Genomic DNA, 20858 nt, shown 5'->3' with positions numbered 1-20858 from the left:
GGCAGCCAGGTTTCTTTCTACTGAGCGAGTTGCCAAGAGGACCAAGGGGAAGACTAGAAAAGTAGTGTTGAAGTAGAATCCACATTAGCAGGATAAACTTGTGGTTTTTGATAGATTGAAATGAATATAGGTATTTGTGTATGTTTCTGGCATGCTCTACCAGTAGCAATGAGCAAACCTTGCACGCAGAGCTTGGTTCCTGGCTACCATTCTCTATGGAAAGGAAACAGGGCTCCTTAGAGAAAAGGCTCATTCTAAGGTTAGAGAAAGTACCAGACGAGCCTGGAAGCCTGGCATAATGGTGCACACCTGTAATGTCAGTACTTGGGAGGCCGAGACAGGAGGATCACAGGCTCCAGGATAGCTTCAGCAACTCAGCAAGATCATTTCAAAATAAAAAAGATCTGGAGATGTATCTCAAAGAACACCTCTAGGCTCAATCCCCAGATATATAAAAAAAAAAGAAAGAAAAAGAAAACATCTTGTTGAACTATAAAGATAGGGCTCAAAGAATGATGAGAACACAAGAAAAATCCATAGACACCCTGGGGCTTCCACTGATCAGATCTGAAACAATTAAAATGTTAAATAACCAAAATGTAGTTGGTTGACTAAGAAGCCATTAGTCCATTCTGTTGTAACTAAATGAAAAATAAGGGGGAAGGACACTGTCTTTCAGTAGAATGTCAACTAATAAATATTGCTGGAAATGACTGAGTTAGGAAATCAGTCAGTCACTCAGGGACTGTGAGGAGGAGCAGATTCACATAGCCTGTGGTCAAGTGTTCAGTCTCTATAGGGCCTAGTGACGTGCCCATGGTGCATCAAGGGGGACCTAGTTCTCTGCCACAGAGGGCATCTCTCCTGCTCGAGTCCCAGGAGCCTGTGCTAATTCTTTCACTGGGCTTTCCACGAATTCCACGCTACATCTTTTCCTACCACTGATACCTAAGGCCCTGCTGGGCCATAGAGTCCAAGCATCCAGGGCACTTGCCCTGCAGCCTGGGCTATTAGCTTTTTCCTGCGTTAGGCTCCATTCAAGGCTGGCAAGCTTCCATGTCACCTGATATTTAAGCTGGAACACTACTTCCTGTTGTAGAATGCATCGCCTACAGAACAAAGAGGCCTACAACTGCCATATGTCCCTATTCATGGTACAGGCTGTAAGATTTAACAGTTGGTCTTTCACCTTGAAGAAGGTATCTTTGACACTCCTCTGAACACTGGACCTCAAAAAGGTTCAGTGAGGGGGTGGTCTCAAATTTTCAGAGTTTATCTCCCTTCCACTGGGGTGCATACATCTTAACCAAAGCCTTCAAGCATAATAGCCATCTTTTGCTCATCTTGTCCAATCAGTATGTCATAAATAAAATGGATCAGTGTGGTGTTCTAAGGGATATTGAAATGGTTCAGGTTTCTTCCTATCTATTATGGTTGAGGGTAGGAGTGATAACAGCCCTGAGGCAAAATTCAGTCTACATGAACATGTTGTCTACTCCATGTGAAGTTGAACTATTTTCTGGTCTTCTCAACCTGGAAGGGAATATATGCATTTGCCAAACCAGTGATGGCATACATTGTATCTAAGGCTTTATTAGTCAACTCTGGCATAAGCCCAGCGCAGAGGCAGAGGTCAGGGTTACTACTTGGTTATGTCCACAGCAGTCTACAGTTATTTTCCATAATCCAACCAGTTGCTCATGGGGTTGGCCTGGCAAATGAACAAGACAGGATTGGCACTACATATTTCATTCTTTAGGTCTTAAATGGTGGCACTAATATGTGTCATCCACTCAAGATACAATTTGTATCTGACTACATTGGCAGGAGCAAAAGACAATTTCAGTGTTCTCTTTGGCTTTCCCCACCATAACTTCACTCTCAGACTCAAGCACCCTTAAAATACAATTCCAGGAACACTCCCCTCATTCCTCCAGCACTTTTCAGCATGCCTCAACTGGGTTAGGCTGGGATTTAACCCTAGGTACTGACCTGGCAGCCAGAAAGGATGTGGAGGGGAAGCTGGGAGAAGAGGAAGGACTTCTGTCTGTGTTAAGAGGCTTCTTCATCTTCCAGAGCAGCTGCATGCTAGTTCAACCAGAGGGTCCAGGGAGAGTCACAGGGTATTCACTCAGATGATCCCATCACATGCTCAGGATCTTAGGTTTCTCCATCCTCATATCAACAGACTTGTCTGAGCTAAAGAGTCAATGCTCAAATATCTCTGGAGTTCTGAGCCTCCTAACAATTAGCTCTTGAGCTGCAGTTCAACTGGAGCCGTCCTTCCACTACAGGTGAACAAGGTCTCTCTATGGTTACTGCAGAGCCTCTCATACCTCACTTGGACTCTGAGTGCCCCATCTACCCAAAGGGTAGTGTTTTCTTGGTCTGCTAGGTAGTGGATGTGGGGCCTGTACCATGTCTCCACCCTAGAATAGGTGCCAACATGGACTCAAATGTGCAAGACTTGCATGAGAGGAGATGGGAAAACAGCTGGGAAAGATGGAATGAACTATCACATCACAATGCAAGTCTGACCTCAAGTGTAAGGCATATGGAAGGAAGGTTGGGTGGAGTGACCTGAAACACAGCATAGTGTAAGGAAAGCTTGAAAAAGCAATGGGGTGTCCTTGAGCCTAAGTTGGCAGAGAAATATGTGTCTTCTAAAAAAAAGGCCTGAATGCATGGGTATGGCTATCATGCTCAGTCACTGAGCTCTGAGATCCCTCCAACACAGGGATGGATTTCAGAGCAGTGGCTGGGGCCTTTGGTCTTTTAGTAGTTGGGGGTCTCACAGCAGCCTCCCCATTCTAGTAAGCTGCAGAGCTTAGATTCAAACCAGGTAGTTTGGTTCCAGAATCTATACTCTGAATCACTGCATTAGAAAACATCTCTTAGATTAAAAAAAAATAAATGATATCTATCATGCTGAAATTTATATGGGGGTTGGGCTAGACTGGTAAAAATCATTAGGTTCCACCAAGGAGTTTGTACTTTACAGAGAGCAAGGAGAGGGGCAAATCACAGATTAATGTATATGAATATGTTCCATATGCACTGTATATACACATGAATAATTTATAGACTCATATGTAGCTTTAGTTTCCTGTGGTATAAAAGGGCTGAGCAGATTTGAAAACAGATGCAACAGAAACTGATTCCTGGACTGCATATATGGTAAGATGGTCAGAGATGTACACAAAGCATTCGTACCTTCAAGGATATAAAAATCTGGGGAAAAGAAAGAAAAAGACCCAGACAAATTTGTTTCCATCATGTTCTTTATTAAAAAATATTTTTACTGTGGTAAAAGGCAAGCAAAACTTCACTTAATATTTACTATTTTCTTACTAGTATTGAAATGCTCTACCATTTGTATGCAGAGGTACTCTTTCTCTTAGGCTATGTGTTAAATATGCATTCATTTACAGGTTGAATGAGGAACTCAATCACTACTTGTAGCACTAATTCCACGATTATCTGTGTAAACTTCCAACAATCAACTTACAAATGAATTATACAGAATTTTTTTTTTATTAAACAAGAGGATGCTTCATGTTTATTCATTCACTGGTTAGAGTTATAATAAATAGATATTATTAGTACTATTTTATGGCTATGAGAACTCAGGCACAGAAATATTAAATGGTTCCTTGGTCCACATAATGAGATCAACTGTACACCTACAATGAGAGGTTGAATCAGATTCTTATACACTTGTGTTCATGAACAGTCCAACTCAGGCTGGGTAGAGTATATGGAGCCCTGAGTTCAATCTCCAGCACTGCAAAAACAAAACAAATCCCAAACAAACAGCAACAAATCAGACACAGCTCTATAACTGATGCATAATTTTACAATAGAGTATTAAAACTTAATAATAAAAGAATCTTAAGAGACCGCTGGTCCATCTTTCTGTCTGATCAAAGATATTATCTTTCATTTAATTAATAGAAAATCAACTGATCAAAGTAAAATCTAAAAATCTAGGAAAACTCCAAATTTAAAGCTTCCAGAAACTTGTCATATGCACCATGATTACTTATTCTTCAGGAGGACATATGTGAATCAGAGTAGAGTTTTTGAATTTCAGACTGTTTCACTTCCTAAGTCAGGAAGCCTAAAAACAAACTGTGAACTCAGCAGAAGCAGTAACTTGGGACCAGGATATGTCTGTAAGTGATAGTTTAGGGAACTATATTTATAGCTTGGCATCAGTAAATTTTTGTTCACTTTTTAAACTAGATTCTGAATATACACAGCATATTATGAGGGCCATTAAGGACACAGATTGACTTTTAGAATTAGATGCTGGGATGCAGTTTCAAACCATCTCCTATGTTCCCTAGTTCTGAAAGAGAACTAATGGTTCTGAATGGTTATAAAATTTAAAAATAAACAAAAATTGGAGCCAGTGGGAGAATTTTACTACCCATTAGCTACTTGTTAGTATCAGGGATCTGACAAATTTTGAGTTTCAAATACTTAGCCTACAGGTAACCTCTATCTCACCTCATTTCACAAAGGACAAGTATCTTACTACATGAATAAAATGATGTTGGATAACTGTTCTAGAAAAAAATGTATTTAAAAAGAAATACAGGAAATGAGGTATAGCTCAGTGGTAGAGTGTATGCTTAGCATGTGCAAGGCCCTGGGTTCAAGCTCTACTACCAAACAAAACAATGAAAATAACAAACAAAAAGACAAAAACAAAAGGAAAGAAAGGAAGACAAAGAAAATGCGCATGCTAAGATAAACGGTAAACATGAATTTCAAATATGGTTCTAAAGCTTCTTGGCAGTCAAATCAAAGACAGATAAAAGTCTCACTATGAAAAAGTGGCTTCCAAAACTTTTCTTAGAATCACATTTAAAAATATCTTACATGGGACTTAATATCAAAGGACACTGTATGACAAAGGCCTGACAACATCATATAGAAAATGCAGTTCTAGGCTCTCGCTTTAACAAGACTGCAACCCAAAGCTTCAGAGGAATTTACTGGCCATTTTACTCATCCCAAATGGAGCCTCTAAATACAAGAAATTTGCTTGCTGTATGCTCATGTATGGAGACTAAGCATTGTAAATGTATAGTTTCAGTGGAATATAAGCTTTCAGTATTTACATGTGAAAAATTCTATAAACTACCCAAAGCAGCAATATATGTGTATGGTGTATATATATATTCTGTATTGAATGTGCTAAAAAAAAAAAAAGCACAGGGAATTGGTTCTAAAATATATGGAAATAGCCTCAGACAGGAAGGAATCATCAAGAAAGGTACTAGCTATTTAATCTAACTCTTTCTCTGCAATCTGCATTGGGAATCATAAACTAGAAAGTATCTAGTACACATTCTTATCCCATTTTTAAAGATCTCTATTTAGATCTCTAGTCTAGCCTGTTCTTATCTTAAACCTTAGCACCTACGGTCTAGGACTAATTCCTTTAATCTTATCAATGGAAATGAATCATTACTTTCTTGAATCACTACTTTCCTATAATGTTACATACCTGGCAATCATTAAGCAACTAGACTTATTTCATTAATGGCATAACCAAAATTATGTATGTATGTATGTATGTATGTATGTATGTATGTATGTATGTATTTATTGTGGTACTGAGATGGAACCCAGGGGCTTTTCTACCTCCAGACCTATACTATACTCCCAGACCTATTTTATACTTTATTTGGAAACAGGGTCTCACTAAGTTGCTGAGAGCCTCACTAAGTAGCTGAGCCTGGCTTCAAACCTGTGTGATCCTCCTGTCTCAGCCTCCCAAGCGCTGGGATTACAAGCATGCGCCACCACACCTGGCTCTAATTCTATCTTTTAAAAATTATTCATTACCTAGCCCGGCCATGGTGGGGCACACTTGTTACCCTGCATTTGGGAGGCTGAGACAGGGGGATGTAGTTGGAGGACAGCCTCAGCTACATAGTCAGGCCCTTTGCAAGTCAGTGAGACATTGTTTCAAAATAAAGAACAAAAAATAGAGCTGGGGGTGTAGCTCTGAGGTAGAATGCCCCTGAGTTCTATCCCCAGTACCACACACACACACACAAAAAAGTTATTCATTACCTCTTTTACTGGTGTATCCATAAGTTTAAGAAGCATGCAAACAAGTATCCTAAGAATATTATTACTATTTAGTTTTGGTATTTCTGCCTAATAACATTTAATACTGGTTAATAATAGTAATAGAAAAAAGTTATTTTACTGGCTAGACCTAAAAGAGCTTTCTATAAAACTGTTCGGTGGATACTTTGCAGGTAAAACATGCTGGAAGGAAATCGGCAGAGTATGTTCCAACAATGAGATAAGGGTAAGGGATGGATGAGCCACTGAAGACTCTGGACCCTGTAGTAGTGATAGGTCCTGCCTGCGGGATGAAGAAGCAAATCGCCTTCCCCAACATGACAGCTCTTTGAGACATGCTGCCACCACCTGGGCAACAGGCAATCTGAGGTACTGAGGGATTTCAGTTATTATCTATTAATGAATATAGAACCCAAAACGGACTTTCATTTTGTGAAATAAGTATTACTGCCAAATCTTTGAACATTAAAGACAAGCAAGGAGTTTGGTGAGATGTGTTTAGAATACTGCTCTGCTTCTTAGGTTCCTTATCTGTAAAATGGGTATAAGAATACAGTCCTGGAGGGCTGGCTGTTTAGCATCAGGATTAGCAGAAATGGAAGAGAAGCATCTGGCTTAGTACTCAGAGTATATGGCAAGTATTCAATAAACTTTTAAAAATCATTACTCTTTAGTATGATGGTTCAAACAAAGAAAAAAACATGATTATGTGAAGTCACACACACGCCTATTAAGAAATGCATTTATACTGAGTTTCAATGGAAATAAAAAATCCTCGTGAAATGAGACTTAGGGAAGAAGCCGATTTCCTCAAAATAAGTCAAATATATCAAGCGTTACTACAGGAAAATAAGCATATGTATAGATAAAATATCTCTCAAAGCCATTTAACCAAGAATAAGTTATACTATTATTACAACAGAATCTTACTCAAGTTTCACTCCTTCACAATTTTGACATGGATTAGAGTAAAATATAGCCTTGTACTTACAAAGGGAAAATAATAATATTATTATTATTATTTTTTTTGGTGATACAAGAAATTGAACCCAGGGGTATTCTGCCTCTGAGCTACATCCCCAGCTTTATTTTACTTTTTATTTTGAAACGGGATCTCACTAAATTTCTGAGGCTGGTCTCGAATCTGCAATTCTGTCTCAGTCTCCCAAGTATTGGGGAAAAAAGGTGTGTTTCACCATGCCCAAGTAAAACAAGTATTATAAAGCAAACACACAGACAAGACTGTCAGATTTTACTTTTCAAGAGGGGAACAATTTGGAATTTTCTAAGGCTCTACTCACAAAAATAACCGCACTTAGTAGACTAGTGCTCTGTACCGTACCACCAGTAAGATCAGCACTAGTGTGCTCTACTACAGCAACTATTCTTATGCAAAGGCAAACTGTACTTACTTAACAGTGTAAGAGTTAGTTAATTTGGTTAAAGTTCGGAAATGTATAAGATATTTAAAAATTAAATAAATAGAACTTACTTTCTTGTTATTAAAAATGGTATTCTGAAAGGCATTAAAGACAGAATAAAAACCAGGTTAAGGATCTTTTCAAATAAAGAATAAGATTTAATGCATGCCTGTAATCCCAGTACTTGGGAGGCTGAGACAGGACCAGGCAGCAACCTAGTGAGACTTTTTTTTTTTCCTTACAGGGGATGGAACCCAGAGGCATTCTACCTCCGAGCTATACCCCTAACTCTATTTTTTACTCTTTATTTTGAAACAGGGTCTCACTGAGTTGCAAAGGGCCTAAGTAGCTGAGGCCAGCCATCAGCCTCCCAAATGCAGATATTACAAGCGTGTGCCACCATGCCCAGCGAGTGAGACTCTTTAAAAAACAAAAAATAAGGGGCTGGGGGTATAGCTTGGAGGTAGAATGCCTTTGGGTTCAAATACACACACACACACACACACACGTATATATATATATACTTATATATGCATATATATATATACATACACACACACACACACACACACACACACTTTAAACTGGCAGTGATGCTTCCACTAAACGCCTTATTTATTATTATTTTTGTAGTACTGAGATTAAACTCAGGGGCATTCTACCTCTGAGCTACATCCTGGGCCCTATTTTTTATTCTTTATCTTGAAACAGGGTGTCAACAAAGTTGTGGGGTGCCTCACTAAGTCAGCTGAGGCTGGCCACAAACCTGTCTCAGCCTGCCCAGTAATGGGATTACAAGCATGCACCACTACACCTGGCTCACTAAATACCTCATTATGCACTTGTTTATAAGGCTTAAGGCAGAAAAATGGCCAAATACAGTTCAACTTCCAGATTTAGAGCTGACAGGGCGCCAGAGATCATTTGGGATACTTTTACACATAGAAGAAGCTGAGTGATTTATTAGAGTACTGTATAAATATCAGTACTGGGATACACAAACTAAGACCCTCCTCACTAAAGAAAGTAGTCCACAGTACCTGAACCAAGTTTAGCACCACCTTTTGTCGAGGTAACAGATTGCAGTAAGGAGCTCCACTCTGGTAACCCAACGCTGATGCTCCTGGGCTTGCAGCCTGCCCTGTAAACTAGAAGCTAAATCAGTAAAATTGGACTGTGATGGCAAGGTCTAGATTACAGCCAAGAGGCTACAGTGTCTTTTCTTTCTGTCCAACATTCTCGTGCCTTTAACTGGAGATGCAGCATAATAACTACTGGGAAATACTACTTGGGCACACTGTTTATCCAAGATCAAAATAAAACACCCCATCATTGGCGTCTGGAGTGAAGGACATTAAAATAGTAAGTTCTGACCGTATCCTGTTTTCAGTGCTTGATTAAGTTTTAAGAGATCACAGTTAACTCTAGCACAATCAGATGACTGGGTCTGCTTTTCGCTGCTACTAAAGGTAAATCCCAATACTTGGAAGGTTGAGACAGGAGGATCCTGGTGTACAGAATGCCACAGCTACTTAGGCCTTTTGCAACTTAAGAAAGACCTTGTTTCAAAATAAAGAACAAGGCCGGGGGTGTAGCTGGGAGGTGGAATGCCCCTAAGTTCCATCCCGTGCTGGAAAAAAAAAAAAAAAAAAAAACAAAGAAACAAACAAAAAACAGAAAAAGAAACTGCCAGTAATACAACAAACAAATATATGCCCAAGGAACAGTACTTTAGATGGCTAGATTATCTGCCAAAAGCCCGTTCCTTGGAAAAATGTCACTGTTGTTATATCTAAACTAGTTAAACATGTTGTGGCTTGCTCCTGAAAGAACATTCTAATAGTCTTTCAAGAATAAAAACCTGCTTTGTTTGGCACCCAACAAGGAAGAGGTCTTGCAACATTTGCCAGAGGTAATCAAATAGAAAAAGTAATTTGGTGCATAGAATCACAAAATTAGAGCACACCCACCAAACCAGAGCTAATTTTTCAGTTCCTGTCGATTAGAAGACAATATTAACTCACCCTTTCTGTTTGTTGACTTTTGCATCCCTTGTGTGTTGAAATAACAAATACTTCTATGGGAACTGTATGCCCTGGCCGCTTAATTATTTATCAGGTTTACTTTGGGCATGTATGGATCATTCTTTTGTGAAATGAGTTAGGCTCTTAAATTAAAAACAAACAAGACCCCTGTCCCGCAGCAAGTCACCACTTCCCGGCGGCGCAGGTCCAGGGGCTCCATCGGCCGCTGCGGCCGCGCCTCGGGAGGGGGGCCGAGGCCGGTGCAACCATCGGAGCCGCGCGCGGGCCCGGCCCGCTCGGCCGCCGGGGGTCCCTCCTTTCTGGCCGGGTTCCTCGCGCCCCAGACCCCGGGGAGCCCCGAGGGGCGGGGCCGGGGGCGGGGCGCGGGCGGACGCCGGAAGCCGGCCCCGCACTTCCTCCGCCGCGGCCCGGGCGCTTCCGCCTTCCTGCTTCCGGCCGCGGTGAGTGGGGCTGGGGCGGCGGCGGCGCCGTCGGGGGCCTCGCGCCCAGCGGGCAGGGCCCCAGGGAGGAGCGGCGAGGCGGCGGGCAGGGCCGGGAGGAGCCGCGCTGTTCCTGGGACGGGGGAGCCGCGAGCGAGCGGGTCTGCACTTGCGGTGCGCGGGATCTGTGCGGCCTGCGCACGGTAACTTTTTTGTTAGAATTTTACCAGAGGCCGGTCCTTTACTCTTGTTCTACTTTTGAGCAAATCACAAGTTATTTCTTGCCGGACTGGGGAGGGGCGACCCCAGGAAAACCGCTGGTGCCCACTGTGGCCGGGCGTTCAGAAGTCCGGGCTAGGAATGTCACAGCGCAGGACTCAGGTGGCATGGTTTTGTGACGAAACTGTGGAAAGGACTTAAAACCGCTGACAGTTTTCTTGAAGTGATGGGATTTTGTGTAATTTATATTTTGTTTTGGTGTTCTTTTCTGATTTTCCTATAAAGAACACGAGTTGTAAAATAGAATAAAAACCTTAAAAGAATTAGGCCAGGTGTTTGATTTTGTAATGATGTATGTCACCCAATGAATGAATGCATTTCAACCATATTAGTATAAGTGAGCAAGCTTGTCATTTTATAAGCCAGTGAACTTCATGAATAATTTTATTATTGAAAACAACAACTTAGTAAGATACTTGATTTTATATTAAAGGTCAGTAATTGACAGGCATCTTTATGGCTACAGAATTTAGAAATTTTGTTTCAAAATTTAATTCAATTATCCTGCAAGTTGTGATTTAACATTTTTTTAAATCTGTTCTCAGCTCACCCATTATACAGAATTTAAATCTCTCAGAAGTTGTATGGTAGAATTAAAGAAGACAAAAGCAGAGTCATCCGAAATTGTGATTGCCTCCCAGAACAAAACTAGAGATCACGACTTCAGCACAAGGTAGCCAGTTTTTAAAGTCCCAACCTAAATTTTAAGTGGCTGTATGTATACCTATACTCTACTTACCCAGGTATTCTAACTTTCCATTTGAATAGAGAGTGACACAAACATGAAGGGTAAACCTCTGGGGCAAGAGAGAATATGCCATTCAAGACCCTACCATCCTCAAAATGACTAGCACTTATCAACTCAAAAAGGAATGAAATGCATGACACTTTTTATGACTACTTTTTGCATTATTAAATTATGTTTATTTCATTCATTAAGGGTCCTCAAAAGTGACAGAACATAAAATAACACATTTTTTTTGCTTCTCCTTCTTGGCATATGGATATCCTCACTCTTCTTCTTTCCAATCTGGGAAATAGCCTTTCCTCCCTTTCTCCGGGAGCATTTCTCATGCTCTGTGGCTTGTTCCTTTTTAAATGTGAAACTTGATTTGTATATTTGTTAATTAGTACTTAGTAGAAATAAGAATATGTCAACAAATGACAAATAGGATTCAGCTGTTTGCTGAAATAAGCGTGTGAAACACAAGACTGTTGTAAAGTCTGCTGCTGAACAAAGCTTGTCTTGAATATAAGAAGCATATGAGAACTCAGAGTCCTTTGACAGAAATCAAATAGTTTTTACCTCTTGTATATGTGTCAGGGTCCTGGGGATTGAACTAACACTGCTATACCCTCAGCCCTTTTTATTTTTTATTTTGAGACAGTGTCTCATTAAGTTGTCCAAACTGGCCTTGAGGTTGTGATTGTCCTGCATTAGCCTCCTGAGTGCTGAGATTGCACCCATGCTTCACTGCTGAGCATTGCATCATCATCATCATCATCATCATCATCATCATCATCATTATTATTATTCTTTTTGCGACTCTGGGGATGAAGCCCAGGGGCATTTGACCTCAGCTACACCCCCTGCCCTATTTCCCTATTTTTTATTCTTTATTTTGAAATCGGGTCTCACTGAGTTGCAGAGGGCCTAAGTAGCTGAGGCTGTCCATGAACTGTGATCCTCCCGGCCTCAGCCTCCCAAATGCTGGGATTATAAGCGTGCACCACCATGTCTGGCTATCACTTTACTTTTAGTTTCTATAAATTACATTTTTTAAGTGTTGTTATTCTGGTTGGCCTACTTAAATTATTTTTTCCTCACTGGGGATGTCAGCCCTTATTAAAATAGTACTAATTAGTACTTAAAAAAAATGAGCCTGGTGTAGTGGCGCACACTTGTAATCCCTGCGCTTGGGAGGTGGAGACAGGAGGATCATGCAGGTTTGAAATCAGCCTCGCTGGTTTAAGAGATCCTGTTTCCAAATAAAAATATTAAAAAAATAGGTCTGGGAGTATAGCCGGAGAAGGGCTTCCAGGAACCCCAGTACCACAAAAAACAACAACAAAAAAACCCAACTGAGTGGTAACAGAATTCTGAGTTAACTGGTTGTAATGATGCAACTTTTTCAGAATTTCATTAACCATACAGCTTTTCTCCTGTTTTCCACCCTTTTCTCCCGCAGTTTTCCTAAGACTGTTACGAGGATGTTTGACATAAAGGCTTGGGCTGAGTATGTTGTGGAATGGGCTGCAAAGGACCCATATGGCTTCCTTACAACAGTTATTTTGGCCCTTACTCCACTGTTCCTAGCAAGTGCTGTACTGTCCTGGAAGTTGGCCAAGATGATTGAAGCCAGGGAGAAGGAGCAAAAGAAGAAACAAAAACGTCAAGAAAATATTGCAAAAGCTAAACGGCTAAAAAAGGACTGAAGGAATAGGTTCTGGAACCAGAGAAAAATCATTTGGAAAATTATGCAGTTTTGGAAGGACTCACTAAAGTTTCTTTGGATTCCATGATAGTATTCACTGAAATCTGACTGTAGGGAAGAATCATGTTCTAACCTCAATACTGTAGTAACTTTTATGCTTGGGTATCCAAGTTTGTTATCTACCAGCAATTATTATAAATTAGCATTTATTATTATTGGTTGAGCATCCCTAATTTGAAAATCCCCAAACCAATATGCTCCAGAATCCAAACTTGTAGCATACAGACACGATGCCACAAGTAGAAAATTCCACATCTGGCCTCCTGATGGGTCACCCCTGACAGTTGCACTAAAAATACCATATAAAATTACCTTCAAGCTATAAGAAACAAATATAAACTTTATGTTTATGCTTGGGTCCTATGCATAAGATAGCCTGTTATATACATGCAGATATTCTAAAATCTGAAACAGTTTTGGTCTCAAGCGTTTCAGACACAGGATATTCAACCTGTAGTTCTTTATAACTGATTCAGTTATTTGCCATGTTGCAGTTTATATACTAAGATGAGAACATTCTGTGGAGAGAAATGACTTCACATTATGAACTTTATTCATATAGTGGCTTAAAGTAGGGTCCTTTTTGGATAAAGGGTGTTAAATGTAAATCAGAATTACCCTCTTTGAGGTAAAAAGTTTTGCTTTGGCATAAAAGAGATACAGTATGTTAATCACATCTTGGATCATTATTTCTTGGATCATTTTTGGATTTCTGAAAGCAAATGATAATGAGTATATCTATTTTCTGCATTTTCCTGATTTTTAGCCTTTGGGACAACTTAATTATCAAGACATTCTGCATTTTTTAAACCTAATCTTATAAAGAATCTTATTATCTTGGTTATGTACAATACCACCTACTGGATATAACAATTTTTGTACTATGAACACTGCCATTTTCTTAGGGATAAGTTGTTGAGAAGAGTAACATGACATAAAGCTTGCAGTAAAAATGCTAAATGCTGTAACTTGGAACTAGTTTTTTCTTGTGTTAACTTGAACTGTGAAGTAGTTAAATGTCTTATCACATAATTTGATTATAATGGTACACTTTCGATTTTACTCACATGATAGTGATGTCCTATACTTTTGCATCAGTTTAGAGGTAAAAATTATAATTTCAGATTTCTTTTTAGTTAACAGCTAAGTCAGAGTCATAATTTATGTGTTAAAGAAAGACCCAAAATTTGGGAAACTTTTGTTGGGCATAGTAATCATTGTGCAAATAGGATAAATTATGTCAAAACGATAATGTGCTATAATTAGAAGTACAGAGCTTTGAGTTAAATAACATAACTGGAACATTTGACCATTAAATATGATTTTTCTAAAAGCATGGTCCAGTGATTATATTTACTGCAGTATTTAATAGCTTGTTAATGTTTTCTGCACATCTGGTAATAAATTTTAAGTTGTAGTAATTGTCCAACAACTCTAATTTAAAAATGAAACAAATAAATTTGATACTTTTTTATAAAGATGTTGTGGGGTTTTGTTTTTTTGGAGGAGAAGAGTAATTTTAGATATGTTATACAAGTTAGATTTTTCAAAGGGTTATGAAAGGGTGGTGGCTAAAAACATACTTATAAAAATGTTTCTCAAACTTAACCTGAGTGAGGACTCTTAATGTTTGAACAGTTTGAACAACACTTAATGATGTTATTTTTAGGTTATCAGTTCTTACCTGGTGCCAGTGTTAATCAACACATTGTAACTTTAGGCAGTGAAATATTTCAGTGTGATGAGTTGGTTATTCAGGTGGTCTAAGATATACTTTTATATTATTACAAAACTTGTTTATATAGACCTACTGGCTTCCATGAACCTGCAAAGCCCGTTTTAGGAAAACTGGCTAAGATATACCCAAACTATGTATGTATGTCTAGTTAGGCAGTTCATGGGAAAAATTTATATGCTTATGTTTTGTTTATGGCCACATTTTAGAGTAAAAGTATTGAAGCAAAGGACATAGTCCTAATTCTTATCTTATTAAAGCTGTGGTTTTATTGATTCTGTTGTGACAATTTGAAAGTTTTTTTCTAGTGTGTTTTTTCTAGTTTCTACTATGTCTTAACACATGCCAGCTATATTTGTGTAGCATAGCTACTTATTTCTTTAGTGTTGTTCAACATTTATAGAGCTTTTTTATGCATGAGATCAATACGGTTTTATAATATTTATGTCTGAATGAGTGCATAGGGAAGTATAAAGTAGAAGATCCTGAGGTTTGTAATTTCTCAAATCCATTTTCTTTCTGTAACAAACAGTACTACTATTGAAAAAATACTTATTTAAATATGATTCTGAAGTTCTGAGAACTAAAAATAATCAATTTTTTTTATTGCTGGTTTTGTGGAGGGAAAAGAAAGTTATCCCAGGTTCCTTATAACAAACATTTTAGTAAAAATAGAGATATGTGTCAAATTTTGAGCCATAGTGCCCATGTGATAAACATTAGCACGGTATTGCCACTACTGTATCACATGTATAAGGGCATTTAAATTTAAAAAAGTATTTTTTTAAAATAAGCAGAGTGAAAGGTTAGGAAGTTGTGAGCTGGAAACTCAACGTTGAAATAACAGTGCCTCACCCCTTCCTTCCTTCATTCCCCATGAAGTAAAGTGGCAAAGGGCACTTTACATCCTTTCTGGTTCTAAATTAGAGGAAACTTGATCCTATTTAGGAATGATTGTTTTTATATTTGTATCTAGTTATAGAATCACTTTGATTTACTTCATATCTAGAATAAATATTTAAGGACAAGTTCAGCATTTCTCAAACATAATTAAGAGATTCCATAGTTAGATAGCAAGAATTTGGGAAACAAGCATAACTTGGACAAATTTCTGCATGATTTCTTGGCATCTGTTAACTAACATGGACTTTCATGCCTCTTTTTACCTCAGAACATAAACACAATTTGAAAAAGCCTGATCTAAATACATCTGGTTATATTTTTAAAAGTGTAGTAAATGAGATAGCACTAAAATCAATGCAGTGGTATCGATTCAAGATTAATTAAATGACAGCAAGAAATGTGTTAGAAGAATGGAAAAGGATTTTCTCCATTTTTGTTGGGTATTAACTTCAAATATCTTAAGTCATCACTAACTGGCTAGGTCATACAATTAAACCCAGAAGCTAACATTTTTTTGTGTACACCAGAATTTTGTGTAATGTTAAGTCCATTATTGTAAAAAACAAATACACTGTGTCAGTGTACATAGCTGAGGTATAGAAAGCCAGGAATGATTTAGCTTTTAGAAAATACCTAAGCTATATACTGTGTTCTTTCATTATGTTAACATGAACATTTTTACTTTTGAGACTAAAACTTTTAAGTAAGTTTGAAGTCTGTCTTGGAACGATTTCATCATAAAAACTTATAAATATCCAAAAAACAGCTATTTTAAAATGACATGGTGGATAAGCTAATATTTAATATTTTAGTTTTATGTTGCATGTGTCAGGCCTCAAAGTGAGGTATTTAAGTTGTCTAGAAAGGCAAATCTTAATTAGGCCAAGGTTGTAGTTCATTTTCTTATGTAGAACATTTAAGTCTGTTCTAATAGCACCTGTAAGCAGTCATCATACACATGCTAGCCTAGTGGAAAGGGCTATGGATGGATTATTCCAACCTCTCAAAATTGCCTTGATAGTTCATGCTGTACTAATAATGGTGGGCCAGTATCATCCCACTTAACATAAGGAATTTTCCCACAGATTCTTGGCTAAGGTTTTCTTTTGCTTCTTACATAAAACATTTTAAAATGAAAACTAAAAATTAAAATTAATGTAAATTATGCCATATGCTAAGATACTTAAAAACAGACTACATGACAAACATTTTATAAAGATGTATATAGAATGCAATTAATAAGCTGATAGGAACTGAGCAGTAGAAACACTCTAGTGTTTGAAACCACTTACAATAATCCTTACAGTCCAGGATTTAAGGACATCTTAATTCATACTCATTTATACTACAAATCATACCTCCTTTTTAAAAATCAGTGGCTAGTTTCTTTTTGCCTCTACGGTAAAATGTAATATATGTAATATCACTTTGCAATGATATAACAAGACAAAATATTTAACCTGATATTAACACTGGCTGTTGGAACAATGGAATTATCATGTATGGGCTTTTTATTATTCAATAAGTATGTTGCAGTGATTACTTGTTAAAAGTGTAAATGCTTTATAAGATAGATATATTTTTTTCTAGTGTGTTTTTTAGGCAATTGCAATTTTTACCTGGTTAGTATTAAGTAAAATTCTTAACCTATGTGTTTTTACAAATTCACTCTTAACACTTAAAAATTTCCTCATGTAATCACTATTTTTCTTCAGTATATAAGCCACTGAGTCCCAGTGATCAATGGAATTGCATTCTGCTTTGAGAACTCTTCCCTGTTTTCTTTTTTCCCGTTTTTCTTTTTACTATCCTTCATATTTTTGTGATGAAACTAGATATTGAAATAAATTTGATACTTTTTATAAATAGGTTCTGGGTTTTGTCTATTTTGGAGGAGAGTAATTTGATAGATATGCTATGCCAATTACATTTTTCAAATGGTAATGTAGTTATAACTAGACATACTTGTAAAAGTACAGGACAAGCTGGGGTGGGTGGTTGGCACATGTCTGTAATCTCAGTGTTGGGAGGCTGAGACAAGCATCAGGACCAACCTCAGCAATTTAGCAAGACTCTTAATGGCTGGATTAAATCCTCTGTACCCCCACCCCCATAAAAATGCTTAAAGCAATGTTTCTCAAATTTGAGAACCTAAGGATTCCTGAGAAAGTTCATGCACCAGTTTGAACAATACTTAATGTGACTTTTTAGATGATCAGTTTCTACTTGATTCCAGTGTAAGCAACACATTGCAACTCTGTTGGGCCTAATTTCTCTCTTCAAACTCCATCCAGTTCCACCTTAAGCTAGCTTTTGTCCTATCTTTTCATCAAGATAGTTTATATTTATACTAGCTAAATTTTCTTTGTATTCATGTTTTATCCAAGTCCATGTTTTTGATTAGTCCTTTAGATTCTTACAGGTACTTACCCAGAAATAAGAATTACCTATATCATCATCATCATCATCACCATCATTTTGTACTGGGTATTGATTCCAGGGGCATTCCACCTCTGAGTTATACCCCAGACTTTATTTTTTTTATTTGAAACAAGATCTTGCTAAATTGCCGAGGCTGGCTTTTAAACCTGTGATTACTGTGATTACACCTGTCGTAGTCTCCCAAGTCCTGGGATTACAGGCATGCACCGCTGCACTAGTATCTTTTTTTTTCCTTTCATATTTTATCATTTGGGAGCAATCACTATTTGCTTATTCTACCAAAATGTATCTGTAGGTGGTTCCTAAATGATTTTAAAGATCCTACATATTCATAAAATTCATAAACAGAATGATGACTAAATCAAGTGTAGGTCTTAAGACAAAGAATTGAGGCTTCTATAGTTCATAATCCCAAATTTCTTATATATACTAAAAAATGAACTTAATAGAATAAAAAGCTAGTACATACTCAGAAAATGTAACCAATTTTTACTTTTATTTGTTAAATAGTCATATCCATGTAAATAAGATGATTTTTACCATAGCTTAATTCACTGATTGTGGCTCTTGCGATCTTGTGGCATCCAGGACCCTGGCTGAAAGGTCTTCCCAGTGCTGGTGGGATCCACTGAGGGCTCTTCCTTTCCGAAGTATGGAGCAGAGGCATGTCCTTTAATCTGAATTTGAACAGGTGGAGGCAAGTGTTCTTCACTGCTCTCTTTCTTAAGGAGTTTATCTTTTTCATAAAAATCTTGGCTTTTTATTTTTATTTCTTCTCTGTATTTTTCATTCTTTAGTATTTCCTGCACACACACACACACACATATAAATGAAAAAATATTATAAGTTTCTAGCTTTAAAAAGTAAAGAAAATATGTCAATAAAAATAATATGCTTCCGGCGTGGTGACGCATGTTTGTAATCCCAGCATTCGGGAGGCGGAGACTGGAGGATCACAGTTCTCAGACAGCCTTCACAACTCAGTGAGACCCTGTTTCAAAAAATATAAAGACTAAAAAATAGGACCAGAGGTGTAGCTTGGAGGTAGAATGCTCCTGGGTTCCATCCCCAGTAACACAAAAGAGAAATAATAATATGCATTTAGATTTATAGATATGTACAGGGCAAGTCTGAAAAAGGTATTTGATTATATGCCAGCATTAAAATGTCCCTCATTTTATGCTAAAAATAGACATGAAGAACCACAGAATAAAAATGATGTGAAACAAGCTATTTAACATGAAATATTACATAAGAGCATAAGTCATTGTATCACAGATTTTATCAACTTGGTAATTATATCCTGCCTTAAAACTCATCATCAGTGACTCCTTTTCCACTGCAGAGAAAGACATGTTGGGATGGTTTCCCAAAGGTACTCCTGCCACTCTTGCTCTGTGGGAACTGGAGCATGAATGTTAAGGCTACCCCTATAATATGCCAGATCCAAACCACATCTAGTTCCTTTTTGCTAGAGTGGTACTGCAGAAAATACGAATGAAATTTGAGTTTGGCATGCCCTAGCTGCTAGTTTCAGAAAGGCATTTTGCTATTGAAAATGCTTCCTCAATTATACAAATGTGCAGTATAGTTCTGTTCCTCAGATTTGCTATTCTATCTAGAAGGATCTCTACCACAAATTATATCTAATCTACTTTATTGAATACAAGACTGTCACATTTAAGAAGCTTCATTATATGTTCTACTTAGAAAGGCAATTAAATCCCTGCGTTCTTGTCCTTGATTTTAGTGATGCTAAGATTTGAAAAGATGTGCATCTTTAAAACAGATGAAATATAGTAGTTTCATCTTTTTATTAATTCTTCCTCTTCCATTTTGATATTTCCTAAATGGATGAAATATTTTAATGTCTTCTTTTCTTATCTGTATCTAATTTTTCTTTAAGAACACACCATTTATAATAAAATTAGAATGTTAACATAACTGACTAATATCTTAAAATATTGATGAAAACAAGTTTTCAAGTTTTTAATTTCAACACTTAAAAAAAATTACACTTGCTGGGCGTGGTAGAACACGCTTGTAATCCCAGCATTTGGGGATCGCGGTTTGTGGACAGCCTCAGCCACTTAGTGAGGCCCTTTGCAACTCAGTGAGACTCTGTTTCAAAAATAAGAAGACTTAAAAAAAAACTAGGGCTGGGCTTGTATCTTGGAGGTACAATGCCCCTGGGTTCCATTCCTGGTATCTCAAAAAAAATAGTATATATATATGCATACACACACATATACATACATACATACATACATACATATATATATATATCTATATATATATATATATATATATATATCTCAAATACTCAAAAGGCAACATCTTGGCATCTAACTGTATGATATAACCTTTCTGTTTCTAAAGTGAATTTCAAGAGGTATATCTTCAGAAAGGTTAGCAGTGATATTTAAAATAACATTTAAAATATTGGGTTAAAAAAAGCCAGGTATGCACTGGTACATGTCTATATTTCCAGTGACTTAGGAGGCGAAGGAAGGAGGATTGCAAGTTTTAGGCCAGCCTGGGCAACTTGGCAAGACCCTGTCTCAAGATAAAAATAATAATTTTTAAAAAAGGGCTGGGACATAGCTCAGTGGTAGAACACACTCATCCCACCCTAAGTTCAAGTCCTAGTACTGTAAAACAACAAAATTCCAAAATTGTTTTAGTTATTGTGTTATAGACTTTTAGATGTGAAGAATGGCCCATCTAATGAACTTTCCCTCTCAAAACAAACATATGAGATAAAGAATATTAGGCATCATCTTGTAAATTTCAAAACACAAAGAAATTCCTTATGAATAGTTTAATAACCCCATTGTAGGTTTAGAGACAGTTTCTACAAGTGAGGGCAAATGCAGAAAAATCAGGCTTTTCTTATTTACACACTGCAAACCCCACATGAAGTGATTTTACACAGAGGAAATCTTTCATTATGATACTGGAACTAATACAAGTCAAAACATATGCTTTCTTCCTTTCTTCTTTTTTATATT

The 20858-nt window shown here is 37.5% G+C and overlaps 2 protein-coding genes across 2 annotated transcripts in view; one reads left to right on the top strand and one right to left on the bottom strand.

The window, feature by feature from the left end:
• Positions 1–12483: 12483 nt before the first annotated feature.
• Positions 12484–12708, top strand: SMIM15 (small integral membrane protein 15; the record flags this gene model as incomplete). Its single annotated transcript, XM_080701424.1, has 1 exon — positions 12484–12708. One exon carries the CDS (start codon positions 12484–12486, stop codon positions 12706–12708), a length of 225 nt encoding a protein of 74 aa, XP_080557550.1.
• A 5690-nt stretch (positions 12709–18398) lies between these two features.
• NDUFAF2 (NADH:ubiquinone oxidoreductase complex assembly factor 2) overlaps positions 18399–20858 on the bottom strand; it is a gene marked incomplete at both ends in the record, with an annotated part of 168503 nt that continues 166043 nt past the window's right edge. Inside the window, one exon of the mRNA XM_080701027.1 lies at positions 18399–18650. Coding sequence (XP_080557153.1) covers positions 18399–18650 — 252 coding nt within the window. The remainder of the gene's footprint in view (positions 18651–20858) is intronic.

The sequence above is a fragment of the Muscardinus avellanarius genome, assembly GCF_963383645.1.
Source record: "Muscardinus avellanarius genome assembly, chromosome: 1".
NCBI classification, from domain to species: domain Eukaryota; kingdom Metazoa; phylum Chordata; class Mammalia; order Rodentia; family Gliridae; genus Muscardinus; species Muscardinus avellanarius.
Note: the sequence above shows the minus strand (reverse complement) of the source record. Positions and strands in the feature narration are given on the sequence as shown.